At 36.4% G+C, this 24,480-nt stretch overlaps 2 protein-coding genes across 2 annotated transcripts; both read left to right on the forward strand.

The window, feature by feature from the left end:
* Positions 1–340: 340 nt before the first annotated feature.
* On the forward strand, positions 341–3,882 carry LOC139693258 (PR domain zinc finger protein 5-like). Its single transcript, XM_071591362.1, has 3 exons — positions 341–585; positions 777–898; positions 2,283–3,882. Exons 2-3 carry the CDS (start codon positions 803–805, stop codon positions 3,738–3,740), a joined length of 1,554 nt encoding a protein of 517 aa, XP_071447463.1. The 5' UTR covers positions 341–585; positions 777–802; the 3' UTR covers positions 3,741–3,882.
* Positions 3,883–7,461: 3,579 nt separating this feature from the next.
* On the forward strand, positions 7,462–16,467 carry LOC139693196 (uncharacterized). The gene is made up of 4 exons (XM_071591298.1): positions 7,462–7,706; positions 7,900–8,028; positions 9,874–10,926; positions 16,381–16,467. Exons 1-4 carry the CDS (start codon positions 7,542–7,544, stop codon positions 16,465–16,467), a joined length of 1,434 nt encoding a protein of 477 aa, XP_071447399.1. The 5' UTR covers positions 7,462–7,541.
* Positions 16,468–24,480: the final 8,013 nt, after the last annotated feature.

The raw sequence follows: 24,480 nt of genomic DNA on the forward strand, positions 1-24,480 counted from the left end.
TAGGTTTTATATTAATTTCGAAAGTGTGAATGTATTTCCCCATAATCTTTGGTGTTTAATCATTTAAATCACGAAATATTTGTCAGTAGACGTACTTTTGTTGAATAAAAAGTAATTTATGTTAGGTAGAGTGTCAAGACGTATATTTAATATTAATAATCGCACATATATACATTTATGCCAAATTAATTCCACTTATCCGAAATACATGTCGTTTAGTTATGAATATTTCGCGTAATAATAAATGTGAGCATTGTGATTCATTTTGCAAAGGGAGCGTATGCCCCGCGATGCAGCATGGGTAGCAGTTGACTCACGTAATGCACGACGAACGAAAAGAGGGAACTCGGTTTAGTAAATAAACTCGGTAATTGTGCATTATCCAAGGATTCCTTCATTATTGCAATCGCGAATGTGAGGATGTGTCCTTCCAAATATGATTGCAGTGTCGGAGAATATTCTTCGGCGGTTGAAACATGCAGACTGTGTCTCGTGGTGAAGAAATCTTACGTGGATATATTCTCCACGACCACCAGGGACGGTTGTCCTTTGGTGGAGAAACTCAACGAGTCCTTTGGAATTCAGGTAAGATTATTATTAGACATTATGCACTTTCAGTAGTAATTGGTAAATAAATTGATATATCTAATGTCTTCCAACGTAATAAGTCGGATGAATGTCGCTCTGAAGTTTGAAGAAATGTATGTCGTATACATTGATGTTTCGACAGAATTTCCGGTTTGACTAATATTGTCTTTGTTTTGTATTAAATGCAGGCTTTCCTTGGAGATGAACTTCCGAGATGTGTTTGCATGGATTGTCTGAGACATGTGAGACGTGGGAACATAGCCTCTGGAGTACGCTTGATTACTTAATTCAAATGGAAGAAGAAAATGAGGTGAGTGAAGTTTAAATCCTAATTTTTCTGCTGGAACATCATTAAACCCAATATTCAATTATTTGTGCATGGACGCGTAAATTTAGCATTTAACTTTAATCTTGCATGTATGTGGGTTGAAGTAATGATATAACGATTTTGCCAATAGAAATTCCACTCTTGGCATTATTGTCGGGGAAATTTTCACATTAGGCTAACTAGATAAATTATTTGGCGCTTATCTCAGTTAATTACATGAGAGGGAATTCACAATTACGCCGATTAAACACTAATTTCCGTAATGAAATTCACGTACGAGGGCATTTATTTGAATAAGTGGAAATAAGCACAAGTTCCACGGCATCGTCGGTTACTATGGTGATGTTTACGTCGATCGTCAACTGTCGACTGTTTTGTTTATCCCGTGTTTTTCGTCTGATCGAATTTAGATAAGGTAATGGAAGAGTGATTATAAGGCAAACACACTTCTCTCTTTTTCGTATTATTTCTGAAAGAAATATGATTATTAATGTTATGGAATCGTGAAACGGCTATTTTTATTTAATGACAGGTATGTTTTTGTTAAAATGCTCGTATATCCTATGGAAATAATAATCTTTTTTCACACCAATACTGCTGCAGTCATTCAAACCCGCGGAAATTGCAATATATATTTGTCTGGCGAATAGGAATTCCTTGAAGATTGGAAGTTGTATTCCATTCATGTTATCCTAATATGCGTCTTCAAGAGACTCGTGGAAGTTTAATTTTTAAAAAGTCTCCCATTCCTCTCCTTGTGGTTCCTTCTAAGTCCTATTTCGATGAATCATAAAGGGATAACTATCGGTTGTAATTTTAGAACAGTGAATGCAGAATTAATTTGTTATGTTTAATGAAGCGAGTCACTTTTTTTAACAGACACTGACTGTAAAATGTTACGTAAATAGATTAAATTGCATCTCTTTACAAACCACAAACCCGACATCGTTTGCAGTCTTAAAAACAAACTGTCCTCCCTCCAAATGCATTGATGACATGATTAACGATTGACTCCACTACCAACATTGTATATTTACCAGATCGGAAGGCATATTGTGATTCGGAAAACAGAATAAAAGACTCAATAAAATCACATATTTGATATGTCAGTTATAGCTTCAAAAATTTAAACCGAAAAAAGGGACAATGGACATGGGACGTTGTTTAGTTGAATCATCTTTATAACCTTTCTCAAAGACGGTTACTGTTTTGGAACATTTTTTAGCTGTAGGAAAATCTCCAATCATGAGTTCTGTTATCAAGAGATGGTTGTATTGTTTTATACTTATATATGTATAAACTCACACACCCATATCATCAAAAACCAAGCAGTAATTTGTATGTCGATTTGATATTACTTTGACAGAAGCTGACCTCATCGTTCCACATCCCAAAAGAGGATACTTTGGATTTCCTGTTCAACGACGGAGGGAAGACGTCTCCTGCTTCCAGTGGACGACAGAGGAACGACAACTGTACCGAGATGGGCGTGGTGGAACCCGATGCGTGTGGAAGCAGTGAGGGCGCCAGTGGTGATGTGGCGTTCGAGTATTGTTGGTGCCCAGCGTGCAACGTAGAGTTTTTGTCCAGGGAAGAGTTGATAACGCACCGCAAAACCCACGCAAAGTCGGACTCAGTGGACAGAATCGGCTTTGAGATGGAGGCGGAGGTGTCGTTGGAGGAAGTTGGGTTGTTGTCGGGCGAATTGAGCATTTTGAGGAGTAAACTGTGCTGTGGCAAGTGTGGGAGGGAATTCAGGGACGAGGGGAGATTGGTTGCGCACATAAACAAGCACGATTTCAAGTGCAAGCCGAGGAATTTCGAGGTGTTGAATGCCATGCTGATTGATTTGAGGTCCATCCGATCAAAGAACAATGCCCTGGGGAGATCCACAGGTGAGGATTTGTTGCGTAGAGTGGACTCCACTTGCGCTGAAGGCGAAAGGTCAATGCGGACTGCGTCTTTGAGCTCATTTGGAGAGGATAGGAGTTTTCCGGATGAAGAATTGACCAGTTCACGAGGTGTTGGAGTGGTCAAGGGTCGTTTTAAGACCATACTGAATGAGAATGGTGGAAGTACATCCCTCAAATCGTCGACTGATTTGAGGCCAAAGCAATCAGCGGTGGATTTGAACGAAGGAGAGTTCAGGAAAGAGAACTGTTGTATTCTTAATGAGGTTTCCTCCAGGAAGTCGTTGAAGATGAAGGAATTATCACTGGATCCCAAACTGAATGGAAGTCCGCCTGTTTTGCTGAGTTCACAGAGAGACGAAAAGTCGACTAATGGCAGTAATGTTGATTGTTTATTCTATTGCGATTACTGCAGCAAGCCGTCCGAATCTAAATCAACAATGAGGAAACATATCGTCATGTGCCATCTATCGATTGAAGTCCACAATTGTACCGTCTGTCACTTTGTATTCCCGACAGAGCGTGAATTGAAATCTCATGCTGCCTTGCACACGAGCAAGAACAAATACATCTGTTCTGTTTGTAATTCCAACTTTACCTCCAAGAAATCCTTGATTGTGCATTTAAACGGATCGCACGGCACCAACTGCGGCTCTGTTTGTAGCATTTGCTCAACTGGTATCCCTTCCAGGGGAGAACTACGTTTCCACCATTTGTCCCACGAGAAGGAGAAGAAATTTATGTGCAGCAATTGTGAGAAAGGCTTCATCAGCGAGGTGTCTATGAAGTATCATTTGAAGTCTTGCCTGAAACTTACATTGTACGAGTGCGAAACTTGTCATAAGGTGCTCTATTCGAAAAAATCATTAATGGCTCATTCAGCCATCCACGACACAATGAAGAGATTCCACTAAAAGAGCTATAAACTAAAAGCCTATGTGAAATCCCACTTGCGTTTGGTACATTCAGAAGTGTGATTATCTTAGCGTTAGTCAATATACTATTTTCCTGAGAGGTTTTGGAGGGCGTATTATCAATTCCATGAAGCCTTGGTACAGTTAAAAAATAAAATTGATGACTTTTTGTCTGTTTAAATTATTGTCCTCTGTGTTTCTCTCGACAAAATCATTCCATTTCCCTAGGCTCTCCTATCGGCAGAATATCATTAATATTTTGTTTCCCTATTGGTGTTTAAAATTGGTGAAATGTTGAGCGATGGTTTTATTTTGAAATTATATGATTGAACAGCAAAGATTTAAGGAAAAATACATTGGCCTTTTCCAATTTAACACATTTAAGCTTTGTATATATCAAAGTCTTTCAAATAATGGTAAAAATCCATCCAGGGAACATCTTACGTTCAAACTGAAAGGAATACATTCCGAAAAATATGAATTATACGAACATTTCTATCTTTGTTTGAAAATTGAAAATACAAATAATTTGAATACTTCTCCGTATATATACCAATGTAACCAGGATTAATGGAAAATAGGGATAGTTTACATTTATTGAAATAATAGTGATGTGTCAACTATGCAAATATCTTTGCTATTAAACATAAAAACAATGAATCTTTTGTTGGATAATACGCACCTAAATTCCATTACTTCATAAACAATTTCAATTAAAGGTAGAAATAAACATGTTTAGGCTTATATTCTTATTTAACAACTCAAAAATCAAATATTATGACTTCGTAGTATGACTTTTATTTCTTCTTTTGTTTACCCACATGTCTGGGTTGGGCGAAGTTATCAATCGAAACTTCATTTAATATTGATTAATAGTTGCCCTTATAAACACGTGACTCTGGGAACTGAAAGCGATGTTATTTGTGTTTTGGAGAGGACCTTCTGGTGCACTATAAGGCTTTGCATTTCAATTGCAGACCATTTTCCTGTGATCTCTGCTGAAAAAGCATCACTTCAATTTTATAATAAGGTAATTTTTTCACTGAAGTCTTTACAAAGTACCCCAACAGGAAGGGTGAAATATTCTTAGTTAATTGCTCATCCCTTCAGTTTGCAATAATCAAAGCCTAAAATATTCTACATGTCCGCTTACGGGAGTTTGTTCTCATTAACAGATGAGAATGACAGTGCCTTCAGTTCTATAATGCCAGTCAACTTGAGTCTATAGTCATTATAACTACATACTCAAAGCAGTGCTCAGGGGAAGTTGCATCAAAAGGTTTAATTGTTATCTCATTTGAATTCATGTCACAGGTACATTCCCAACGCCTTCAGACGTCTCAACGGGAACTCAAGACTCTGTCTCCCACTTTTCAGTCTTGTTCAACTGGAGATACATCGCTGCCATTGTCCAACCCATTGACATCATTGTTCAACAGTGTTTTTTTTTGTAGAGGAAAGATTATGGAATTATATTGCAATATCCCTTGTGATTGTCTGAATCAAGTAGGAATAGGACCAAATTGAAAACAAGATGATGAAATTCAATGCATTAGGATAGAGAGGAAGAAATTGGATGCTGTTGGTAGATCAAACACCCAATAAATCCCCAAAACTATAATGATTTGTTCGTTTGAAACTCGTAGCAAAGGAGGGAGACATTAGCAAGATGAAATTTGGATTAGAGACAATACCTTCTGGTACACTATGAGGCTGTGCATTTCATTAGAAGATCATTTTCCTGTGATTTCTGCGGAAAAAGCATCAAATTGAAGTCATTTAAACGTCTGCACAATTAATAGAAATGTTGCAAAAATACCAGCATCTATACGGATCATGAGTAAGTATTGTTTTTAAAATCTTCCAAAGGTTGGCAATTATCAGAAAATGTCATTCCTAGAAGTGATACTTGCAAATATTAAGGTGTATATTTGGCTAAGGATTTAGGTTTGGGACTAAATGAGGAGTACACCTTTAAGAAAGCTATCAAAACTCTTCATTGAGTGATTTGGAACCTCAAAGGGAGTTTCAGAGCAACCAAGGAGAAGGCATATAATGACCCTAGTAAGACCAATTTTAGAATACGCATCTCTAGTCCTCATGAAGAAGGACGTATTACTGGAAAAGGTAGAAAGAAAGACTGCCTGATGTGTACTGGGGAAGAAGCATAGGAGGATGGAGAGTGTGTCTGACGTGTTAAAAAACGCTGGGCTGGGAACCTCTACAAACTAGAAGGAAAGTAAGCAGACTTTGTAGTGGAATGTTCCGCATTCTGAAGTGAGGAGAAAGCTTGGAAAGCAGATCTTAGGAAAGAGAAGGGAAACCCCGAATTTTAAATAGGGAGGAATGACCATGAATTCAAGGTAAAATGCCGGGCAAAAAGAACTAATTGAAAGGAATAGTCTTTTCTATATAAAAGAATTGTTGATTGGAACACCTTACCTGCTAAACTATCCGAGCCCTTTCCTTATACAGAGTGTATACTTTTAAGAAATTATGTAAGGAATATATATGTAATAATTCGATTGATGTTTGGTGTTTTGTATTATATGTAAAACCTTAATTTTCGATTTTAATTTGTCTTATTCCCTCCCTGCTGACTGATTGATGTTAGTGAGACGGGGATTTTCACATATTGTGTTTAGAGATTTATGTTCTGAAGTTTCCTCAAAGTGTACTTTTGTTTCACTGCCTGATTTTATCTATTACCTTGTGTGATTACTTTTGTTTTGTTGGACTTGTTTGTAACCTGACACTGACTATCAGCACATGTGAATTTTAAAGAAATAAATAATAATTATTTCACAGAAATCTTTGTACAGGAGGGAGAAATATTCTTAATTATAACATATCCCTTCTATTCCTACCGACAACCTCCTGGTTTTTTAATCGATTGATAAATATTTGGGTTGTTTTCCTATTGGTCGAATTAATTGAAAATAAACAAATTTAAGCGATAGATCTATATTGATATCGACTAAGACTAACTGCATTAAGATGGCTTGTTGTTCGAATTTTGATTGTCTACAAACCTAATTATATAAAAATCTTAAATCCCAGCTCATAATTGTTGGTAATTCATATTATTCATAAAGTAGTTTAAACTAATTGCGCCATTTTCGTTGGGGAAATTCTTGTCGAATGCTTAATGTCATGAGTGTATATGTGATGAATAACGGGCCGAAATAGGTTATGGGAATAATAAACACCTATCAATGGGATATCGATGGAAGTAAATCAATACAGCGTCTCCATTTTCCAGAATTACTGAAATTTTTAAAAACAGACACGAAAGGGTATATGCACGTATTGTTTGTAATCGAACGTAAAATATTCCCGGATGGATTTATAACAAATATCAAACGGTTTTTATCGATGAAGCTTAAATATGTATTAATTTCGACAGTTTAAATGTATTTCCCCTGAAATCTTTGGTGTTCAATCATTAAATTCACGAAATATTTGTCGGCAGATGTACTCTTGTTGGAAAGAGGGTTTAGCTGAGGGTTATGTTGTATATTTACATTTAATATACCCATTTTTATACATTTATGCCAAATTAATTCCATTTATTCGAAACACATGTATAGTAATCACTTTATAACGAAATAATAAAAGTGAGCATTACATTTACATGTTGAATAAGGGAGCGTCGGCCCCGCGATGCAGCATGGGTAATAGTTGACTCACGTAATGAACGACGCACTAAGAGAGAGACAGAGGGAACTCGTAATTGTAAACAAACACGGTGATTGTGAATTATGAAAGGATTCCTTAGTTAATGCAATCGCGAATGTGAGGATGTGTCCTTCCAAATATGATTGCAGTGTCGGAGAATATTCATCGGTGGTCGAAACATGCAGACTGTGTCTCTTGGCGAAGAAATCTTACGTGGATATATTCTCCATGACCACCAGGGACGGTTGTCCTTTGGTGGAGAAACTCAACGAGTCCTTTGGGATTCAGGTAAGATTATTATTACACATTATGCACTTTTGGTAGTGATTGGGAAATAAATTGAGTTGTCCATTGTCTTCTAAAGTAATAATTCGGATGACTTGTTGCTTCTAATCATTTAAATTCTTAAGAAATGTAAATCGTATGGATTGATGTCTCGAGAGATATGACGATTGTCGTCTTCGTTTTGTAATAAATACAGGCTTTCCTTGGAGATGAACTTCCGAGATGTGTTTGTATAGATTGTCTGAGACATGTGAGACGTGGGAACATATCCTATTGCCTCTGGAGTACGCTTGATTACTTAATTCGAATGGAAGAAGATAATGAGGTGAGTGAAGTCTTAAATTAATAGCATTCCAAATGTTCCTCTTGCAATATTATTAAACCCAAACTTTCATATACTTGTGTAGGGACAAATTGAATTAGTATTTAACTTCAATTCTACAACCCTGTCGTTTGATGTAATGATATCACACTTTTCCTTATAGAATTTCCGCTCGTAGTATTTTTCTCGTGGACTTTTTCACATTGGGACTAGTCGAGTTCATTCTATGGCGCTTATACCAGTTACTTACACGAGAGTCAATTCGTAATTACGCCGATTAAACACTAATTTCCTTTATGAAATCCTCGAATGAGGGCATTTATTTGAATGAGTGTAAATAAACAAAAGTTCCACGGGGTCGTCGGTTACCATGGTGATGTTTACGTCGATCGTCAATTGTGGACTTGTTTTTTCCCTCTCTTGTCTTATCGAATTTAGATAAGGTAATGGAAGAGTGATTTTAAGACACACCTTTCTCTCTTATTCGTCATATTTCCTTAAGAAATGCGATTAAATATATTGCGGAATGATGAAACGATTATTTTTATATAATGGGAGGTATGTTTCGAGTGATGTTCTCGTATATTAAATAGAAATAATTATGCTGTGACATTCATCGACATTTGCAAAGTACTGTGAATTGTAATTGCAAAGTACTGTGAAGGGATACTTGTCATTTGTAATTTTCGAGCAGTGATTGCACAATTAATGTATTATTTTTACTGAGGGAATTATTATTTGCGCCGACAAGGGCTGTAAATTGTGACGTCTATATATTTGATGATATCTCTTGACGAAACACAACCCGACATCGTTTAGACACGCAATCGCAACATTCCCGTCTTTAATGGAAGAGATACTCTCTGCCTTCCTCCCTTCATTCCAGCCAATATACTTCTCTCCAATGCCTAACAAACTTAATAACTTTATTGAATAAGTCCTTTCTACATGTATACGCATATCACATTCTGCTGACTTTCCATGTCCAACGAGAATACTCTACTTTTGTCTTTCTTGTCTCCTCAATGAAATAAAGCATTATATCAATATACTTTTTGCCTATAACACATTACTGACTCCAGCAATAAGATTTTCTTGTAAAAGTCTTTCTTCTGGTATAGTTATGGATGTGGGATTTTAATTGGTAAGTTTATCGATTTACTTCTCTCTTTACTCACTGTCCTTAAGATATATATATAAATGAACTGAATACAGTCCTTATTCCATACCTATTTAATAAAATGTTGGCAGGAATCACGTGGTGGTATATTATTAGCAAGAGAGTGCGAATGGCATCTCATTTGTCGTAGCGAGATTTGTTTAATATTCCAAGTGGAATGACCCCATAACTCAACACCGTATATTCAAATGACATTGACAGAATAATTGCAATGGTGAAGGGTTAAACGATACTCATTTGAAATGAGAAATTTTAGATTTCTTAACTTATAAATAGCGGTACTTCAGTTTATTACGATTCCGACTGATTTGGGTCTCCCTGTTAAGTCTTGTATCAATGTAAATTCATAGTATTTTCAGCAATTTCTAAGCCAGTTATTTTTTATTTAAGACTGCATACAATATGCTGAGTTTCATTAGTATTTAAGTGTAAATGATTGATATCAAACCATTCCTTAGACTGTCTTTGAGTAGCAGTCGGATCATGCCTATGAATCTTCTAGATGTTGAAATATTTGCAAAAATTAGTGTCATTAGCATATAAAACAGATGTAGGCTACATATTAAAAGGGCAAATCACTGATCATGATGATGAAATATACTGGGCCAAGAACAGAGCCCTGTGGTGTACGCCAAATATCATACGTGTATTTGATATTATTTTGACAGAAGCTGACCTCATCGTTCCACATCCCAAAAGAGGATACTTTGGATTTCCTGTTCAACGACGGAGAGAAGATGTCTCCTGCTTCCAGTGCACGACAGAAGAACGACAACTGTGCCGAGATGGGCGTGGTGGAACCCGATGCGTGTGGAAGCAGTGAGGGCGCCAGTGGTAATGTGGCGTTCGAGTATTGTTGGTGCCCAGAGTGCAACGCAGAGTTTTTGTCCAGGGAAGAGTTGAGAACGCACCGCAAAACCCACGCAAAGTCAGCCTCAGTAGAAAGAATTGGAGTTGAGATGGAGCCGGAGGTGTCGTTTGAGGAAATTGGGTTGTTGTCGGGCGAATTGAGCTTTTTGAGGAGTAAACTGTGCTGTGGCAAGTGTGGGAGGGAATTCAGGGACGAGGGGAGATTGGTTGCGCACATAAACAAGCACGATTTCAAGTGCAAGCCGAGGAATTTCGAGGTGTTGAATGCTATGCTGATGGATTTGAGGTCGATCCGATCAAAGAGCAATGCCCTGCGGAGATCCACAAGCGAGGATTTGTTGCGTAGGGTGGACTCCACTTGCGCTGAAGGCGGAAGGTCACTGTGGAGAACTTCTTTGAGCTCTGTTGCAGAGGAGAGGAGTTCTCTGGATGAAGAATTGACCAGTTCACGAGGTGGTGGAGTGGTCAAGGGTCATTTTAAGACCGGTCTGAATGAGAGTGGTTCCCGCAAATCGTCGACTGATGTGAGGCCAAAGCAATCAGCGGTGGATTTGAACGAAGGAGAGTTCAGAAAAGAGAACTGTTCTGCTCTTGACAAGGTTTCCTCTGAGAAGTCGTTAAAGACGAAGGAATTATCACTGGAATCCAAATTAAATGGAAGTCCGCCTGCTTTGCTGATTTCACAGAGATATGAAAAGTCGACTAATGGAAGCAATGTCGAGAGTTTATTCTATTGCGATTACTGCAGCAAGCCGTCCGAATCTAAATCAACACTGAGGAAACATATCGTCATGTGCCATCTATCGATGGAAGTCCACAAGTGTACCGTCTGTCACTTTGTGTTCCCGACAGTGCGTGAATTGAAATCTCACGTTGCCTTGCACATGAGCAAGAACAGATACATCTGTTCTGTTTGCGCTTCCAATTTCAACTCCAGAATATCTTTGACTTCGCATTTAAACGGATCGCACAGCACTAACAGCAGTTGTGTTTGTAGCATTTGCTTAACTGGTTTCCCATCAAGGGGAGAACTTCGTTTCCACCATTTCTCTCACAAGAATGAGGAGAAATTTATTTGCAGCAATTGTGAGAAAGGCTTCATCAACGAGGCCACTATGAAGGTTCATATGAGGTTGTGCCTGAAACTAAAATCGTTCGAGTGCGAAACTTGTCCCAAGGTGTTCTATTCGAAAAACTCATTAACAGCTCATTTAGCCATCCACGACACGACGAAAAGATTCCGCTGCCTCCAGTGTGCAAAAATGTTTTTCCACAAATTTGTATTATCAAAGCACGTAAGGGTTGTTCATTTGAAACTCAAACCTCACGAATGTGGCGTTTGCCAGAAGAAATTCTGTTTGAGGCAAGACCTTGTGAAGCATTATTCCGTGCATTCCGATGACAGGCCATTTTCCTGCAATATCTGTGGAAAGAGCTTTAAAATAAAATATACTATGAAGACCCACATGCGTAATTTGCATTTATCGGTGTGATTGTCTTAACGCTAACGACATTTCTTGTAATGTATCAATTTCGAAGTGAAATGTAAGATATTCCGAAATGGATTTTTATGAAAATAAACCAATCTATATTGATTAAGCAAGCCTCTATTTATTATTGTTGACAGGAATTAATATAATGCCCCTTCCATCTTCGGTTTTGAATCATTTTATTCGCGAATTTTACGTCCGGAAATGTTAATTTTAGTCGAGTTGTTTTGTAAGTCGATTTCATCGAAAGGTATTTCTTCTTGCAATGTCTAATTTTTTCAATTATTTTAGTTTTTCATTATACTTTCAGTTATTTATTTATTTTTATTGATTTACGGCTTATACTATATCTTCTCTAATTTCCCTCACCCATCCTTTGCCCATTTATAAGAGTACGGCTGGGGTTGACTCTACCCGTTAGAACTCGGAAAGTTGAATGATTAATTGTCATAAGTCGATTTAAGTGAACCTTTAGATGCAAATTCCTACTAATATGAAGTTCCATTGGTTTCAATATTAAGTTAAACAGATATTTATGTATTTTTTAATTAAAAATTAACTATTTAAACCAAATAGAAGCCAATATACCATAAGGAGAAACGAGGAATGTTTTATAAGCCGCGGATAAATTCTATACAAAATGAAAGTCAAGGCAAACTGTGAGCATTGAAAAACATATCTGTATGTTATTTACTTGCCATAAATGTCAGCATAGCTGTATTACCCGGCAGTAATTCCATTTCTGCGAAAGAACGGAGAGTGAAATCGTTCGCAAACACGAGATAACTCAGAGAACCCCGAATAAACATAAACTTTCTTATCTTCCATTGATTCGGGTTTTAGTGCTTCTTCTGTTTAATACCACATGTCTGTCTTAGGTGATAAATGGAAACTTTATTAATAAATCGATTGTGTTTAATTTAATCGATATATAAATGTCGATATAAACATGCGAATTTCTGCTCTGAAGGCGAAATTATCTCAATTTTCAGATTAATATTCCAAATTATTCAGAAAATCGACCAATTTATTAACTACCTACGTTTTTAAACATGGTTATAATTGAGTAAACTTGGGTTAAATAATATCAGAGTGCCAATGTTCTATATTTTACATTCTAACACGCACAAAATTCGCCCTTGCAAACGTATATATTAATATTTATTCACGTTATCTAAAAACTAATTAAGAATAAATCTTGTAATGGATTCCTCGTGGTCGACACACAACTTTTATCACCAATATATATATTATTCGAGTTTCTGTTTAATCGTCTGTTAAACTTATCTTCTCCATCTTAATCTAATCACTGATAACGACAGCGCAAATTGAGAAATTCAAACATTACGCTTACATTCGTAAGATAATTCACTGAAGCTAATTCATGTTAACCACCATCAACCTTATTATAACGTCGACTTTAACACAAATTTCCGAATATTCCGAACAGCCATCCAGGAAGGATAAAATGCAAATATTGATATCTTCAAATCTGGCTGTGAATTTTCTAAAAAAAGATCCCATCGAAGACATTCGACATTGCTTTATTGTAAAAACAGACAAAAACTAAGTCAAAATCGAAAGAAAAACACGCTATAATAACTGCAATATTAAGAAGCTGAACATATTATTCGCATTGGGTTGCTGCCAACCTTAAGAAAGCCAAGGAGAGATTTAATTAATGCTTAATACTAGATTAAGAACGACTAAAGTGTAATTGAAATGATCAGAATACGTAAAAAACTTCATATATACTCACGGTTGTGCAAAGGAGTGGTTTGTTTGAAGACATCTCCTCCGGCAATAAGATATCTGAAGTACAAATATGGACAAATATAAACCATAAACACAGTATTGGACAGCACAATCAACTATGAGAAGGTCGGTTTGGTTGATGAGTGATGGTAGAGTTTACCCAGTACTACTAAGCCCTATTTACGGCGTGTGAAATTCACACATTATAATAAGCAGGGTGGTATTAATAAGGAGGGCCAGTTCCTTAATACACTGTGCCGGTTATGGTTTTCCAGGAGGTTCTGGTACCCTATTAAGAATCACATACCTTGGATGGAGCTGCAGGTGCCCTGAGACTTGCCCGGGAGGGAATCGAACCCGGGACCCTCTGGTCAGCAGTCCAATGCTCTACCCCCTGGACTACCGCGATTATATATATATATATATATATATATATATATATATATATATATATATATATATATATATATATATCCTTTTAAAATACATACTGTTTATTGCTTTATTACGCTATTCATAACAAATTTCAATATTAATTTCATTCTACAAATACTGATTACAATTCTTAACTCGATATCTCAATCTTTTATACGTATATTCCTGATTCCTTTCGTATTAATAAAGTTATTTTACAAATCTCCAAAATATCCCAGTGTACAGGTTTATATGATATGAATCCTAAGTATCTGTAATTGGGTAATGCATTAATTGTGATATTAATAGCATTTGATGACCTATAGATACCGGCGACTGGGGAGAATGCACTCAAAATCAGAAGTTACGCCAAGAATTCAGATATGTGTGCCGTTTCAAATGAGTCAAACATCGTATGCACATTAATCAAAATAACCTAAGGTATACCTCGCTAATGTTACTTAGATCGGGTACATATGGTCACTGTATTTACGTAAGAATTAAAAAGAGTACATTCAAATAGATACCAGTATTTATAGCCGAAGTAAGAGGCTAGATATATCTTCTTTTATGTTAATGAGAACACAGTTTCCTGTTAGGTAAGTCATATCGCACTTAATTCTCGATATCTCGCTAAGGCTTGCTGATTAAATACTTAAACCCTACTTCTAATAGCCAAGATAACAGTATTAACATCGCTACCGAAGTTTGTATATCTAATCTACTTACGTCTAACGTTCCAAGTCTATTTTTTATATTTATAGTGCATCACATTTTATTCTTTGATGTTATATGGTTCATTTCGACACTTCAGTTCACTTTCTAGTACTCGTTCAAAGCCAAAACATTCCTGTTCAATTGGATTCGCACAGTTATTCGCGGCGATATCACTTTGCCGCGATACTGTTTGCTCTGAAACGGCGGTCAAAATTGATACATTATCTCTCTCTCTCGTTAAATACCTTTATCTCTGTAATCCGCATCCAATTGCCTTCCATCGACTCACACCCGACTCAAACATCGCGATCACGTGAACTTCAAAGTGTACTCCTCCAAGTACTGCTTCAAAAGAAACCGAGATACAAAGCGTACTCCTTCCTTCTACTCCAATCGCACAACTGACGCAAAATCCGCGGATCGATCGAAATTTGCGAATCCATTCGCCAAAAAGAAGAGATTCAACCGAAAAAAGTATTGCTTTTTCATCATTCTCCCGACGAAGAATTCGCGTGCTCTACGGAGACAGTCCCTTGTTCCTTATAACGGCCGTCTCCAGGGTAAACAAGGGCCCCTGGCAACGGAGGTGCGATGGGGGGTGCTACGTCATCGCTCCGGATTCCGAGTCACGGCGTCCCGATTCCGACCGTCGACCACGTCCTCGAAGTCGAGAGCAGATTGCAACGTGCCACGAAAATGGTACGTGCCGTGGTATACATACCACATACTTACACACCACACACTTTCTCACTTATATTAATGACCGATTCAAGAGTTGGTCAGGGAATAAATCGGAAGAATGACGGTTTTTAAACGGAAGTAAGTCAGGGAATAATTTCAACCGATTCGAAATTGATTCTTTGGTTTTATATCAATTGCTAGAACAACACGAGTGTATTAACATTATTTGGAGCTGGCGAAAACAAGTCCTCCAGAAAATATTCGGTTTATCCGGTATTAAAAATCAGGGAATTCGGTTTGGGGACTGTTTTAAACTGTTAAATATAATGTTTTCGAAAGAATTGATCTGTTTCGTATTTCCAAACAATATATTTCGCGAAATTTCGGAAGAAACCGCGAAACCCGAGTAAACTAACATTCTTCGGAGCTATTATAATCATATCCTTCTTAAAATAACCGGTTTATCCGGTTTTAAAAATCAAGGATTACCGTTTGGAGACTGTTACAAACTGAATTTAACGGAAACATTAATCTATTTTGTATTTCCATCGATATGAATCGGATAATTTTGGAATAAACCGCGAAACTCGGTTTTAAAAGAGTGTAAACGTCATTGCATTACGAATAAAAGCTAGTTGTTGGCAAAGGTTCTTTGCTTTGAAGCATTTTTTTCCTTAAAAACAGCAATGTATACTCTCTTGCGAAATAATTCAATACACGGGTAATCCGGTTCTATAAAATCGCAGGGGGGAGAGGTATGAGTCAGGGAATTTCGCCTGAAGACGGTATTTAAATTTTTTATGTTATTTTGGGAAATTCTAATAATTACGATGTATTTAGATCAATATTCTCATCTGAAAACTGGATAGAACCGTAATATCCAATGAAACATTGGTGATAAAGTCATTGAATTCCCATGACAAACCGCGGAAATGCTTTCAACATACGCGAAAACAGTTTAAATCATTGCCATTCGGTTTACTCTACATTATGTAACATAAAACACACGAGAGAACTGGAAAACTATGGAAAATATGGTGAATTTCAAGTAGATTTTTTTATTCATTCGATTCGACACAGATTTAATTCTAAAAGAACACATTTGGGTGGTAATTAATCTATGAGGAAGACATTTGTCGATTGTGGTAAATAAGTTGGTTGATTTACGAGGATTTAAACATAAATTCGCTACGGTAATTAATTCTTTGTTTTAAGGGCGTCTTTTTCTTTAACTCTCTCTCTTTGCAGTTCATTCCGAAGTGGATTCGAAAGAGCAAACTGGCCAAGAAATGTCGGAGGAAGAAGAAGCAAGTCCTAAGGCGGTTGAAGAAGTGAAGTTTGCGACATTTGCGAAGACACAAATACAGATTTAGTTGTACCCCACTCATAAGTACTTATATATATATATATATAATACGACAACTAATTAATCGATAAATTAATCGATTGGTGGAAAGAATAAGGGAAATCCAATTTGAAATGATGATCATCATGCAATGATAATCATCTGAAACCGATTGAATTCACGAAACATCATGTAATCTCCTGTTTACGTAGGAATAAAGAAATTGCAAACAAATGAAAGAAATCAAGCGCATAACTAATTCGGTAGTTCCCATCTACCTTGTTTGTATATTAATTGAAAACCTTTTCACCTTAAATCTCTTTCTTAATCATCACTAGAAAGAAAATATATATAATTGCCATACAATTGCGTGCGAATTGGAACGTCTAAGACATTTTTGAATCAACTTAAACCATTCTCGTTAAAAAAAATTACGCGCGACGGGCATGTTTTTTTAAAACAATTGAATTAACTTTTGCGCAGATGTGTGGAGACGCCATTGATCATTCAAATGTGTGGATCTGTAATTTTCAAACATCAATTCTGAAATTTTAAATCAATACCAACGCGGTTTGAACCCATTTTTAATAATGTTTTGATTGATTTAATCATATTTAATTATTTAAAATTATCATTTATGTGTTGCCGCTTTTTATTTAGCACATTTTATCAATATTTACGCGATAGGAATATTTTAGGACATTTTTAACGAGTACATATTTTTGTTTAATTGATAATGACCCGTATACGTATGCTATATTTTAATTTAGAGTACCAAATATGTTTCAATTAAAAGTTTTTATATATTTTTATTACGTAAACTCCGCGGTTTTATGTCAACGGAGTGAAACTATTTAAACTTGCAATAGCTACCATATTCTTGGAAAGAAATCAAAAGAATTCATTACGATACTAAGATACTACACATTAGTCCGACTAAATATAATTGGCTTTAATTTCTCCAAAAAAAACATTAAATGCATTTAAAAAAATTAACTAGTGACAGCAAATAAAAGGATTGAAACTGAAGAATTAACTTGAATTGACAATAACACCAAGATTAGGCAAAAGCCTTGATTATATTTGACAGAATACTTGAAAAATAAGCAAAGTTTAAACGAAAAAAATGGAGATATGTCCCAATTATGCGAGAAAACATGTTATTCAAACTATTAAAAAAGGTTTTGCCATCATCTGCGGCTTTTTGGATGTTCAAATCGTCTAATAGTATAACATTTTAATAATTGTGCAGATATATTCGGGCGAAAAAGAGATAAATCAATGCGATTAGTGTAACTGAATCGAAGGAATGACGGTTTGAATTAACCGCTCCGCCGCCATGTTGGAGAACGTGATTGGCTGCCGGTCGCCATGGCTACCTATGACGTCGGAATCAACAGTCGCTCAAATACCTACGTGGGAATACACCTTTCTTACACGCTCTTCTAAATATTGTGAATTGATTCAAAGTTGCTGTAAAACTAAATTTCGAGGGACACATTTCTGAAGCGACGCAGTTTAATCTGTATTCCGAAGGTGTGAATACAAACAAAAGAGGGTAAAGTATCGTAGTTTTCATTTGTAACAATTTTAACCATGTGGCAAGTTATTACATGACTTCATTTTCACTAAGGATGCATGATAATGATATATTCAGTGTATTTTGTAAAGCATAGAGATGTCTGTAGACTGTGAATTAGATAGAAATGGGAGAATTTCAAGGCCAAATTGGGAAGAAGCAGTGATATGATATGGATATGTGAACAGATTGAAGTGAAGAAGGAAATAGGGATAGTGGGCTATTGTCCTTTCGATAGCTGCAAGATATCAACAGTTCGCGCATTTATTGCACAGAGCGTCTAGTAACAGACACATACCTATAATTGAAATCATTTATCCACGTACTCTGGGTAAGATAGACATGTAAATGTATACATTTTAAGGGGAAACTCTAGCCCATCACATAGAAATTAACTTTGGATATGAAATAATAAATATAGTTTAATGAAGTAGTACAGAATAAAAAGTGAATTACCTTAAAACTTTCCAAGCGACGACACCAAGCAAGTTACGCCATTTTGAATTGAGCAAGGACCATGTAAATAAACAACACCGTCTCCATGACGACCACGCAGGGGAAATGACATACGAAATTAAAAACACGCTGTTAATAGAACATATTGCGAATACTTTGCGATTAGATTCAGAAATAAGGAGGACGGAAGATAATACTAGAGGTAAGCTAACTTTTCAAGGTATTTATGGCAGTATACCCGTTTCAAAACCATCTTTTGACTAGGATTAAAACAATTTTGACGTAATTTTGTAGCGCAAATCTGTTTTATGAAATACAAATCATCTATCACCGACTCGTGAAAGAATAACTGTCAAAGCAAACTTCTGTTCTGAATTTCAAAGCATCTTAATGGTTACTTTTGCCGATTTTTCGTCCAATCTGTACGAAAGTGAGAAATGGCATAAATTACAAGAGCTATTCCGATACATTGCGTAAACCACTTACGAATAATTTTTGTACTGAATTTGCCTCGTTTCTCCTTATTCTTCTGGAGCATATTTGACGAACACTTATCAAGATAAACATTGATGACAATGGAGATAATTACTCCTTTAGTATGGTGTAAACACGTGCTCGGTAATATTTCCCTTTAGATCACCTTAGAAAGGAAAAAGTTACAATTAATAAGTTAAAATCTTGCAATCTTAGGGGTTTCAATACCTTCCAATGTCATTCCAAATTCACTGTTCGATAATTGCGACACATCAGTGACTATTGGTCTTTCAATAGTTTTTACACCTTGTTGTACCCTTTTTCAATTCTGCACGTGCGAAATTGAATCTGTTTATACGGAAAATTAGCCATTAAACCAGGATTTAACAAAATTAATCAGTTCATAACACAACTAAACCAATAAACACGGCTTACAAATGGATATACAAGATTTGTAAGCACGAAGGCGATTCAAAAAGTAAGGTCTCCCATTTTATTTTTCATGAAAAATCAAATTTATTCTCTCATCTTTGCGAACATTGTATGGATAGGTTGAGCATTTAGCTATTTTTCTATACAGTCGCCTTTACGATCAATCACCTTTTGCATCCTTGTAACACACACACACACAGTAATCAACCCGAAGGTCGGTTTAGTAGGTGATGGTAGAGATCACCCAGTACTAAGCCCTACACGGCGTGTGAAACTTCACACATCAGGGTAGGGGGGCCAGTTCCTTAATAAACTGTCAGTTATGGTTTCCCAGGAAGATCTGGTACCCGAAAAATCACTTCAGCTTGGGTGGAGCTGCAGGTGCCCAGAATGCCTTGCCAGGGAATCGCACCCGGGACCCTCCGGTCAGCAGTCCAACGCTCTACCCACTGGACTACCGCGACCCCATCCTTGTAAGCAGCTATTAAAATACCAGCATCGTACCTTTCTCCCGTCGCGTCACACGCAGCCAACTTTACGACGACTGCTTCTTGCACTTTTCATCGTCTGACTTGAATTTCTGTCCTCCAAGGTGTTTATTTGAGAGCGGGACACAAGTGGTAGTTCGCTGGGGGCAACGTCCTGCAGGCTGTAAGGAGGGTGGTCGATGATATATCCCATCACCCGAATTCATTGAGTAGGGTGGTCGTTTGATGTGAAGACACGTGGATGTGCATTGTCATGATATGCAAACACACTCCTTTGCTGAGGAGACACCTTGTTTATAACTGATTGAACTCCGACACACAATATCCTGCAGCTCGGAGAAGTAACCACTCTCTCTTGATTCTAAGGCCTTCCTTAATCTAAATGAAGGGTGATTCCCTCTGGTATTTGCCCACCATTTTGTCAATTGGAGCCACCGTTGCTGATTCCAATGGCAAATTCGGGCCGCAACATCGACCGCTGCTCATCATGGACGTTTTCTCAGGCAAAATACTCCCAGCACCACTTCCGAAGAACGTTTTTGATGTCCATAATACACTTCCCACTATATGGATGCGATGAATTTATTGTATCGGAGAAGCAGTCGACGCAGTTGGCTTCGTGAGATACGGCAGGAGAAAAATACGACGCCGGTATTGAAAAGCTGCTTACAAAGATGTGATTGATCGTCAAGGCGACTATGTACAAAAATAGCTAAATGCTCGAACTTTCCATACGATGCTCGCAAAATAGAGAATAATAAATTTGATTTTTCGTGAGAAAAAAGGCTAGGGGAGCTTAGTTTTCCAATCGCCCTCGTAGTCTGCTTAAAACAATGCTGCACATACGAAATTGAATCCGATTTTCAGCTAATTTTAACATTAAACTCATGATTTCACATAATTAAACAGTTCATAACATAACTAAAACAATAAACATGGCTTTATAATGGATATATACGATTTGTATGTATATAAAACACATTTTTGGTTCGAAAAACAATTAAAACACACATACGCACACACACACACACATAGGATAAACATTATCAATGCTTTTATTTTATTTTTCATTCATATTTGGATTTTTTAAGTGGCACAGACAGTAGTTCTTAAAAAAAATGTACATTTTTCATAGTAATCATTATAATAATCTAGTTTAATGCATTTTTTTATATATGTTTATATATATAATTATTTTATTCGTATGTATAAATCTTGAGGCGTCGATGCAATGTTTTCCATATTTATTTATTTTTTTGCAAAGTCTTCACACGACACGTCTTCCATTTAATATTTCCATTGCGTAGAAATTAAACGGAAACAACATAAAATACGAAAAAAAAAGAAACAAGAAGAAGAGATTTAAAAGACAGTGTGCTTTATGTCGTCTTTGTTTTGAGGCCATTATCATGTGATTAAAAATTTTTTTTTTTGACCTTTCTTCGGTTACAAATCGTGTTTATTTTTTTGTTTATTAATATAACTATAACACCATTCACTTTGAAAACTTCCGACGTAGCACAAACCAATCACGTTCCGAATTCATTTATCCATTCATTTTTCTTTAAAAAAATCTCTTTTTTTAAGTCTATTTATTGTTTAAAACACTCGAACTTTGAGGTGCACTAATAATTCGATGCAAAAAACTTCATATATTCACTGCAAATCCATTTTTTCACGACGAATACATTTTTTTTCGTGAAATTTCAATTCCACGAAAGACGCAACGCAATTTTTTTAAGCGTTAGGTAACCAACCTAATCGTTTTTTTTTAATACACCATACATCCACAGGACTCACCTTCAGAAAAAAACTCCATCCGTAATCTTCCGCGCAAGAGTATAATTGTTACGCAATTGTTTATCCCTTCACGCCTTGCGTTGTATAAGCACCATGTAATATACGCAAAAACTCCGCAAATCAATGGCAGGTACTTGAATAATATCAGAAACAGTACAATTACGCACACAAAAAACAACACAAGATACACCACAACCGACTTGTTCAGTTGCGTCTTGTAGTTCCTCCATGTAATTTTACAAATCGCATTAGTATCATCCTTGTTGGCCAGCGCAACGGTTCTACTTTTTTGCTAAAATAGACGCACAAAGTCCATCTTCCACGTCCCAACCTTGCGCACAGTTGCACAAAAAGAGTGAATTCGAACACAAAAATTTCAAAACAGCTGTCCCCGTCTTGCGTACAAGTTTCAGACAAAGAAATCAGCTCATCGTAGGCAAGGTAACGCAAGAAGCAAAGATCACATGTTTGGAAAAACAAACAAACACACACAGATCTTCATCAGTTTGCTTTAATTTTACGCAAACAAGATATCGTTTCTCTTTCACTTCGAGTCGAAACAAACATACAACGTTCGTGTTAGCAACACTTACAAAAGAACATCGTAATCTTGTTTGTTTGGTGCGTGGCGGGGGTTGTTTGGGTTGGTTTATCTAAGACAATACAAGGGAAATCGTCGTTCACACGCAAATCCGCTCGTACAATTAAGATCTGGGCGTAATTTTTGGGGGGAGAGAGATAATGAAAACGTTTCATAACAGTTTCAGCCAACGCAGCGCAATTCCACACGTATTTCTTTTGTTTGTTTTCACGTATCGGAAATAAACATGTCATTTTATCACACGGAGATGTTGGCGGGAGATTTTTCTTCTCTCGATTATCTATACACTCCTTGTGAACATAATTTCTTAATCCAATACACATTCTCTTTTAACACTTGAATAATAATAATAATAAAAAAGTGTCAATCACAATTACGAACTTGGTCCGGCCAAGTTCTATGTAATATCAATCGTTCTTTTTCAAAAAATTTGACCACACACGGATATCGTTCGTCATTTGTAAAACCATCGTACAAATGCGCAACGCAATGATTCAACGGCGATCATCTTGGTGGAGAAGAAACTGAATTAAGTTTTTTTAGTTTAAACACATCTGCTTGCTTTACAGTCCTTGCGAAAGTTAGTTCAGCGACAAAATCTATAGAAATACAACGGGAAGATTCGAAAGTTCAATTGCAAACTCTTGCGTTTTAATTAGCAATGCCAATTTGCGTAGTTCTGTCCGTTAATATATTACGAATAGATCTCTTTTTGATTGAAACCTCCCTCGATTAACGTTAACCATTTTTCGTGACGTAAACAAAACTAAAATAGGCAGTCAAACGTTCAGCTAAAACAATTTTTGACGCAAATGATCACGGGTTTGCAAACTTATTACTATAGTCAATCTATTTTATTAAAATTGGCGAACATCGAGCATTTTTTAAATGGTTTAAAGATCATTTTCAATGATAAGCCGCGTGATTATGATTCAAACGAACTCTTGGACTTAAACCCTGATTAATATATTTCGAAAATCACACTTGAAATTTGAATTTTAAAATTCTTGTCGTTCTAAACAAACCAAATTAGATAGTTTAACAATTATAATCCATTTCAAATTTATTTGAAAAGAAAATCTAATAAAATATTATTTATTCAACCATGCTTCACGAAATTCTAAACACCTTCCGTGAATTATGAAGTCGGAGATGACATTTCCCAGGTTTTCTATAAAACAACAAAAATTTCCCCGACTTTCCCAGGTTTTGCATACGATTCCGGTATTCCCTGACCCTCCCACGTTTTCATGAACAAAAAATTCCCTGACTATCTTCGGTTTTTCATCATAACACAATAAATTTCCCCCGACTTTTCCCAGGTTTTCCATGTCGCCCAAAAATTCCCTGACCCACCCAGGTTTTCTACATAACACAAAAATTTCCCTGAATTTTCCAGGCAAATTAACATAACACGAAACTTTCCCTGATTTTTCCTAGGTCTTTAATATAAAAACAAAACTGTTCCCTACTTTTCCAGATAACCCAAAATTTCCCTGACTTCTCCATGTTCTGCATATAATACCGAAATTCCCTGACTCCTCAAGGTTTTCAAAGAAACACAAAGATTCCCTGACTTTCCTCGGATATTAATGTAACACAAAAATTCCCTGACCCTCCCAGGGTTTCAATAAAACACGAAACATTTCCCTGACTTTCCCAAACAACAACAAAAAACAATTTCACTGACTTTTCCAGGCGCTTAATATATAAAAAAAAACTTTCCCTGAATTTTCCAAGGTCTATTCGTATGACACAAAAATGTTTCCAGACTTTTCCAGAAAACCAAAAAAATTCCCTGACTTTGCCAAAATTTTCCATAAGCCACAAAAAATCCCTTGATATTCCTCGATTGCGCAAAAACCCCATAAGGTCACCGATTTTCCCAAGTCCACGAAACCTCATGGAAAATCCCTGACTTCTCGATTCTTTCAATTGGAACACCAAAAAAAATTCCCCAAACATTCCATCGCTTAAGTTTCCCGTTTAAATGACTGGCTTGTTAATTATATAATGTATAATATCTTATGCTGTCGGAATTAGGTATTCTCGATAAAACTAGGACCTCAAAAAGTTAATACTTAAACAAAAAAGCTCTCTATTTTGCTTAAATAACTTATGTCTTAAAGAATGCAAAGTGATGTTTTGAATACATACAATTGTTTTTGCAGAA

This window comes from Hetaerina americana, unplaced genomic scaffold, assembly GCF_022747635.1.
Source record: "Hetaerina americana unplaced genomic scaffold, ioHetAmer1.1.p SCAF_45, whole genome shotgun sequence".
Taxonomy (NCBI): domain Eukaryota; kingdom Metazoa; phylum Arthropoda; class Insecta; order Odonata; family Calopterygidae; genus Hetaerina; species Hetaerina americana.

What these genes read in the sequence shown, in the direction of transcription:
- LOC139693258 (XM_071591362.1), top strand. Translation starts at nt 803, where the DNA reads ATGTGTTTGCATGGATTGTCTGAGACATGTGAGACGTGGGAACATAGC. An exon ending in AAATGGAAGAAGAAAATGAG is followed by an intron (nt 899 to 2,282) that starts GTGAGTGAAGTT and finishes TTACTTTGACAG; the next exon opens with AAGCTGACCTCATCGTTCCA.
- LOC139693196 (XM_071591298.1), top strand. Translation starts at nt 7,542, where the DNA reads ATGTGTCCTTCCAAATATGATTGCAGTGTCGGAGAATATTCATCGGTG. An exon ending in ACGAGTCCTTTGGGATTCAG is followed by an intron (nt 7,707 to 7,899) that starts GTAAGATTATTA and finishes TAATAAATACAG; the next exon opens with GCTTTCCTTGGAGATGAACT. An exon ending in GAATGGAAGAAGATAATGAG is followed by an intron (nt 8,029 to 9,873) that starts GTGAGTGAAGTC and finishes TTATTTTGACAG; the next exon opens with AAGCTGACCTCATCGTTCCA.